Raw genomic sequence first — 7,391 nt, 5'->3', positions numbered from 1 at the left:
CGGCCCGGCCACGCCGCCACCGCCTCCACGGACGCTCACGGGTTGCCTGGAGCCGCCGTCACATCCGGGTCCCGGGAACCGCTAACGCCCGCCCCCGGCCAACTGCCATTGGTCCGCACAGCCCGCCCGGCGTCGGACTGGCTGGAGGGACGCGTGAAGTCATTATGCGGCGGCGCCTGCCGGGGGCTGTAGTGCGGCCGGGGCGGGCCCCCCCCGCCCGTTGCCATGGCGACGCATCGCCCCGACCCGCGGCCCGCCCCGGCCCCGCCGGTACCCCCGGGCCGGACCGGGCCGCAGCCGGGCCCGGGGGCTGCGGGGAGGCTGCGGGAGCCGGGCGGGGCCGCTGCAGCCACCGCTTCCGCCGGCGGGAGGGGGGCGGACGGGCGCGACCGCGCTTTCCGGGGCGGGGAGCGCCGCGCCGCCATGCCCGCCGCCCCGCTCGGCCCCGGCGCGGCCGCCCGGCCGAGGCGCGGGGCGCTGCGGGCCCCATAGGCACCGTTCCCCCGGGGAGCAGGGCTGTCCGGGCCGCGGCCATGGCTGCCGCCTGGCCCTGGCTGCTGCTGTGGCTGGGGGCGGGCGCCCTCCCGGCCCCGCCGCGCATCCGGCTGCCGCTGCGGGGCGGCGCGGCCCCGCCGCCGGGTCCCCGGGCGCGCCGGGCGCCGGAGGAGGCCGAGCGCAGCGGCGGCGGCTTCGTGGACATGATCGACAACCTGCGGGGCAAGTCCGGGCAGGGCTACTACGTGGAGATGACGGTGGGCAGCCCCCCGCAGAAGGTAGGGACGACCGCCGCGGGGCGGGGGGGGGTGACCGGCAGCGGGGCCAACGGGAGGAGCCGAAGGTCACCCTCGGAACCGGGTGTGCTGCGGGGCCTCTCGGTGCTGTGCGTGCCGGGCTGCATCCGTGCATCCGTCCCTGCCGCCAGCCGAAAGATGCTGCCGCACGGCTGTGGGCGGCGAGGGGCTGGCGGGGCTGCCTGCGCCTGCCAGCATCGCCCGGCTGCGGGCATGTGCCAGCACCAAGCCTGGCTCCTCCGGAGCCGGGGGTGCGCCAGAGGTTGCTGTTTGTGGGGCTTGCTGCAGGTGGTGGCTGCAGCAGGGCCATGGGCAGCGTGGGGAGGCAGGGATGCCCGCAGGGCAGAGCCGGTGCATCACCAGGCTCTGCTCCATCCGTTCAGCAGCATCCCTTGTGTCCAGGAGCTCTCGTGTGTGGCAACATCTGCCCATGTGCTGGGGACAGGATGGGTGCCGAGGCGCTGCCTGGACCAGCTCCTCCCCTCTTTTATGGGAGAGCTCACCCCCATTCCTGCTGCCGAATCCTTTGTGCACTCACCATCACCTACCGCTGCCTGCAGCATATCGGGCCTGTGCTCCAGGGTCCACGTTCCAGCATAGAGCTGGTTCCCGCACACCTCCCACCCGCCACAAAGGCTGGCGCTGCCAGAGCACGCAGAGCCCACGCAGCCTCCGAGATAAAGGCTGGCTTCTCCCCTCGAGCCGGCTCCATCCAGCACGGCACATGGTGGGAGAGAGCAACACGAGGGGGATGTGAACCATGGACAGGGGAGGGAGGCAGGAATCGGGTCTCATGGTGTCCCTGCGTGCCTGGAGATGTTGAGGGGGAAAGGGAGGAGATTAATCCTAACACCTCGTTTCCAATGGGATTTCATCATCTCCTGCCACGTGTCGCAGCTGCCACACAATTGCCCTGCGAACCACCTGTTTCCAGGGCGCTCCCAATCCGCTCACCCTTTTGGGCAGCATCTTCCAGCCTTGGCCTCCATCCAGACGGGAACGTGGTGCGTGTGCAGGCGCGCGTGTGTGCGCTGAGCTGGATTCCTCCAGGCGCTGCCATGGAATCAAGAGATTCACACGAAAGAAGAGAGCAATGGCTGTGCATATGCAGGAGAACAGGGAGCCTGTCTGTCCATAGGGGTGTGTGCATCCTTTTCAAAGGCACACATGCGGTCTGGGCATCCCACTGTGCCCCCTGCTCCATCTCCCTCCCACCTTTCACCTTCTCTGCGATGAGAGCAAAGTCCCTCCCTGCCACCTGCATCCTCCTCTCCCGGCAGCATCAGCTCCGCAGGGGAAACCCATCTCCAGGGACCAGCAGGGATGAGCTGTGTGGAGCAGATGGCCCCTACCCACTGATCAAACAGAGCCACCCTGGGAATGGTCCCAGTGCAGCAGCCGGGCTTGGAGTTGCTGCGTTGCCATGGGAAGGTGGGGATGCGCAGTGGGCTCCCAGCAGCTCCTGGTGCTCACCCAAGGGGACAAACGTGCAGCTCTGATCTTTACCCGTGGCCTGCAATGTCCCCCTGGGCCAGACAGCAGCCTGGGGTTGGGGGACCTGTCCCTGTCCCCCCCAGCACATGCTGCCTGCAGCCACCCGGGCTGCAGTGCGCCGGGCAAGAGGCTCCAGTAGCCATAGCCCAGTGCTCCTGCGATGAGCAGGAGCTCATCACCCTCCTCCTCTCCCCTCTGCTCCACAGATTAAGGGCTGAAGCTCCGTGGTGCTGTTGCTGCAGGCAGGGTTCAGCTGGGGGCAGGATGTGTGCCAGCCCCTGCCTGAGCTGGTAATCCCAGGCACAGGCAGAAGGGAACCAGGAGCAGAGCTCAGCATATGGGTGGCTGATTAGCGGAGCCAGCGATGCGCAGTGCTGGGCCATCAATCCTCCCAGCAGCTTTGGGAGCAAATCAGGTTTCCCAGCAAGGGGATGCAGGGACCCCATCTTGCTGCTGCTTCCTCCAGCCCCACACGTGCACATGGTACAACAGCCACCGTGTGCCTGCCATGGGACTAGGGAAAGCAGCACGCACCTGCAGAGCCAGACAGAGCCAGGTGGATGGTGCAGCAGGGTCCCACTGCACTCTGACCATCCGTGTCTCTTCCTTCTCCAGCTGAACATCCTGGTGGACACAGGGAGCAGTAACTTTGCTGTCGGAGCTGCACCTCACCCCTTCCTCCGGAGATACTACCAGCGGCAGCTGTGAGTATGCTGGGGGGGAACACAGAGAGCACAGGGATGCAGCCCTGGCCCCACGCTGTCCCTTCTTGGAAGCATGGGTCCACACAGCTCTTTGATGCCATTGCAGGTCCAGCACCTACCGCGACCTGCGGAAGGGTGTGTATGTGCCCTACACCCAGGGCAAGTGGGAAGGGGAGCTGGGCACCGACCTTGTCACCATTCCCCACGGCCCCAACGTCACCGTCAGAGCCAACATCGCTGCCATCACCGAGTCAGACAAATTCTTCATCAACGGCTCCAACTGGGAAGGGATCCTGGGGCTGGCGTACGCCGAGATCGCCCGGGTGAGCCCTGCTCTGCTCGGTCCCAGGGGCCCAGCTTCCAGCTGTGCTGGTGACCTTGAGCTCCAGCAGCACACAGAGCCGGGGTCCCTGCGGGCACGGTGGTCTCTGAAGTGGGAGTTGCCCTGGGCATGGAGAGCCCCTGGAGGAGGGATAGCACTGACATCCCTGTCCTGCCTCTGCTTTCTCCTCGCACCAGCCCGATGACAGCCTCGAGCCCTTCTTTGACTCCCTGGTGAAGCAGACCCGGGTGCCCAACATCTTCTCCCTCCAGCTTTGCGGCGCAGGCTTCTCCCCCAATGAGACAGAGGCGCTGGCATCGGTGGGAGGCAGCATGGTGAGTGCTCTGCTGCAGGAGCACCAGGGAGGCCCACATGGGGTGTGCCCCATCAGAGCTGACAGGGCACCATGGCATCCCCTTTCTATACCTGCTGCAGATCATTGGTGGCATCGACCGCTCGCTGTACGTGGGTGACATCTGGTACACACCCATCCGGAAGGAGTGGTACTACGAGGTCATCATTGTCAAGCTGGAGGTCAACGGGCAGGACCTGAACATGGACTGCAAAGAGGTGAGGGGACAGCAGGGCGCCTGCTCTGTCACTGCTGCTGGAGCATCCACCTTCCTGCTGAGGGGCTTTGGGAGGGGAGCAAGGCTGGGGTCTGCATCTCGGGCCCTCCTCCTCTGCCCCCAGTACAACTATGACAAGAGTATTGTGGACAGTGGGACCACCAACCTCAGGCTGCCAAAGAAGGTGTTTGAGGCTGCGGTGAAGTCCATCAAAACGGCTTCTTCGGTCAGTGGAACCCATCCCTCCCTCCCCTGTGGGCACATCCCTGCGCCAGCACAGGGCTGCAGGCAGCGTGGCTGCCTGTCAGCAGCCTGAGCATCAGTGCTCTGCTCACCTCCCTTCCCTCTGCAGACGGAGAAGTTCCCGGATGGCTTCTGGCTGGGGGAGCAGCTGGTTTGCTGGCAGGTTGGCACCACCCCCTGGCACATCTTCCCGGTCCTGTCCCTCTACCTGATGGGGGAGGCCACCAACCAGTCCTTCCGGATCACCATCCTGCCCCAGGTGAGCGCTGACCCTGCCTAGTACCGCTGCTGGGTGGGCACAGCTGCCTGCCCCATTCCTGCTGGCATCTCTCTTCCTGCAGCAATACCTGCGCCCCGTGGAGGACGTGGCCACCTCTCAGGACGACTGCTACAAGTTCGCCATCTCCCAGTCCTCCACGGGCACCGTCATGGGCGCTGTGATCATGGAGGGCTTCTATGTGGTCTTCGACCGTGCCCGCAAGCGCATCGGCTTTGCTGTCAGCGCCTGCCACGGTGAGGGCCGGGCCTGCAGGGAGGGAGAAGCAGAGGGGATGTGGGCATGCAGTGACCCTGCCTTTCGCCCCCTCAGTGCACGACGAGTTCCGGACGGCCGCAGTGGAGGGGCCCTACCTGCACTCCAACATGGAGGACTGCGGCTACAACATCCCGCAGACGGACGAGTCCACCCTGATGACCATCGCCTACGTGATGGCAGCCATCTGTGCCCTCTTCATGCTGCCCCTCTGCCTCATGGTGTTCCAGTGGCGCTGCTTCCACTGCCTGCGGCGGGACCACGACGACTTCGCCGATGACATATCCTTGCTGAAGTGATGGTGGAACGCAGGGGCGGCCCCAGGGTGCAGGTGAGGCAGTGGGGCAGGGACAGGGAGGGCCTTGCTCTGGGGTCTGCAGCGTGGAGCAGGGCAGCGGCGTGGGGAGCACAGACCCTCCTGGCCCTGGGGGCTGTGCCTGCTGGGGAGTCACGCTGATGAGCCATCCCCTGCCTGCCCGCTTTCGCCCTCCATCCCTGTGCAGCGTCCCTTCTGAGCCCACCCTGCAGCTCTCCATGCAGGGAGCTGTGTGTGTGTGTGCACTGTGCTGCAGCCGTGCCTCCCCGTGCAGCTCCCTGCGTGGATACCTGCTGAGCCACGCTCCAGAGCTCACATCTCTGGAGCCTCCCAGCCCCAGCCCCAGGCTTTTTGGAGACAGCCACGCAGGACCAGCCTGGGGCTGCCCAGACAGGAGCTGCCAGAGGCACAGCTTTCCCTCCCATCCTCCTGCTCCCCTGGACACCATCCGCTCGAGCCATTTCCCCTGCTCTGTGCAAGTGCCACCAGCACAGGGCTCCCTGCCCTCCCGGCTGCCTCGGGACAGGCAGGAGCACGCAAGCATCTCACCCCGCTCCGCTTTCGCTCGCCACGTTCCCAAGGGGATGGGAGCAGCCTTGGCCCCACGGGGAGGGACGGAAGGACACGGTGCTCCCCAGCCCACCCGCCCGTTCAAAGCCATAGGGGAGCCCGTGCCGCAGCCCCTGCCCTGCCTCACCGCCAGCAAGCCCGCGGCCAGGCACAGCAGCTCCTCTCTGCTCCCTCTGCGTCCTCGTCCGTGTACCCCAGCCCTGGCTCCTGCTCCCGAGGCGCAGGCACCCGCAGCTCTGGGACTGCAGCATTCCTTCTTTTGTAAACCCACTTGTATTTATTTCTTTTTTATATATCTGATGCGAGTCCCTAGTAGTGCAGCTCTGCCCATCAGCCTGTACATAGCAGGTCCCATGCCGCACCCCAGCTTCTCACCTGTACCATACACACATATAGCTCTATTTTTAATTCCAGCGCTGAAATTCGACTGCTCCAGCCCCGACAGCAAGGGGTTTGGCTTGGTTTTTCTAAATCTCTTTAGTCTCTGCTCAGTCCTGGGGCCTTGGCCTCAACCCATGGCCAGGGCGCGCTCAGCAGCGTCCTGCGGGAGCCCTTTATGGGTGGGAGGTGGGCAGAGCTGGTGTTGGAGGAGGTGGTGATGGAGCCAGGGGGTTGGAAGAGGATGGCAGAGATGGAGAACACAGAGAGCAGAATGGACACTGAGCACAGGAGGCACTCTTGTCCTCGCTGTGCTCCGCCAGCGCGGGGAGGAGCTCCTGGTCCATGAGGACAAACCTGCCGCTGCAGGGCCCTTCCCCTGGGGCTACGGGCAGTTGGGAATGCCGTAGTTCGCGGCTGCTGCGCCTCGGACAGGCAAGTGCTTTGTTGTAAACACCAAACTTCACCCGTTCAAGGGCAGCATTCCTCAGTGAGCAAAAGACATGGGCTCCCTGCGGTGCCGGGGCCGAGGTGGCAGCTCGGGCAGGGCAGGGCTGCTGGAACCACCACGTGGAAAGCTTGGGAAGCCGCTCCTGCAGTCACGCAGTGCTTTGGGAAAGCTGCAAGCGAGGCAGTGCAAGGTGGGAGGAGGAGACGCGCGCAGGGTAGGAGCAGGCACCGCTGCAGCCCGTTCCATGCACCCGCTTCACCAGCAGCGCTTGCAAGCAGTGCCCGCGCCATGCCTGCCTCCAACCCTGCAACCATCCAGCCCTGCTGCTGCTGCAGCGCGGGACAGCGCATGGACCTGCCTGCCCAGGAGCCGGGACTCCGTGCTGGAACACTGCCTTAACCCGCGCTGGCAAGCGGCTGCCTAGGAACACAGGCTGCGGCCAAACCCCGGCGTGCTCTGCCCCAGGGGCTCAGTCTGTGCCACAGACTGCAGATAAAGGGGGGTAAATGCTACGGAGCCAGTGCGAGACCGGAGTGGTGCTGAGCACCTCGAAACCCCACCAAAATCCATGGAGATGGGTCAGCGCGTCAGCCCAGGCTTCAGGAGGAAGTACAGGAGAGATAGAGAAGAGCAGCAGGATGGTGCCTCCGAGCTGCAGCACCAGGCACAGCCTCTGCCCCACAGGAGGGCGATGGGGACCGGATGGGTACCGCCGCTGTCGCTGCAGGCCCCAGTACTCTGTAACCTATTGTCTGTGTAAGAACAATGAATGTTACCACGGTAAATTATTATTACATTAAAAAAGAGACCACCAAAGCTGCTGCTCGCCTGGAAGCTGTTCATTGCCCAGTGCTGGGTGATGGCTGGGGCATGGGGCACTGAGGTGCCCTGTGGGGGGAATGGCTTGTGGCAAGCACGGAGCTCCAGGAATGCCAGCCCAGAGCAGGAGCTTGGCAAGAAGAGGTGGTTATGGGGAGCATCCGCAGCCCAGGCTGCCTGGTCCCACTCAAGAGAAAGGCAG

The 7,391-nt window shown here is 64.8% G+C and overlaps 1 protein-coding gene across 2 annotated transcripts; it reads left to right on the top strand.

The window, feature by feature from the left end:
* The first annotated feature begins 518 nt into the window (after positions 1 to 518).
* Positions 519 to 7,190, top strand: BACE1 (beta-secretase 1). Of its 2 annotated transcripts, none has more exons than XM_061478088.1 (10): positions 519 to 773; positions 2,901 to 2,989; positions 3,096 to 3,312; positions 3,509 to 3,646; positions 3,747 to 3,881; positions 4,005 to 4,106; positions 4,233 to 4,382; positions 4,465 to 4,636; positions 4,713 to 4,986; positions 6,636 to 7,190. In XM_061478088.1, exons 1-9 carry the CDS (start codon positions 534 to 536, stop codon positions 4,952 to 4,954), a joined length of 1,485 nt encoding a protein of 494 aa, XP_061334072.1. In that variant the 5' UTR covers positions 519 to 533; the 3' UTR covers positions 4,955 to 4,986; positions 6,636 to 7,190. The 2 variants fall into 2 exon arrangements, with proteins under 2 accessions (XP_061334072.1, XP_061334071.1); XM_061478087.1 differs by lacking the exon at positions 6,636 to 7,190 and adding an exon at positions 5,246 to 5,388.
* The last annotated feature ends 201 nt before the right edge of the window (positions 7,191 to 7,391 follow it).

The sequence above is a fragment of the Pezoporus flaviventris genome, unplaced genomic scaffold, assembly GCF_033815535.1.
Source record: "Pezoporus flaviventris isolate CSIRO_AGI_PZ_B2104156 unplaced genomic scaffold, CSIRO_AGI_Pfla_v1 ptg000113l, whole genome shotgun sequence".
In the NCBI taxonomy this organism is placed as follows: Eukaryota; Metazoa; Chordata; class Aves; order Psittaciformes; family Psittacidae; genus Pezoporus; species Pezoporus flaviventris.
The sequence above is the reverse complement of the archived record's forward strand: the minus strand, read 5'-3'. Positions and strand labels throughout refer to the sequence as shown.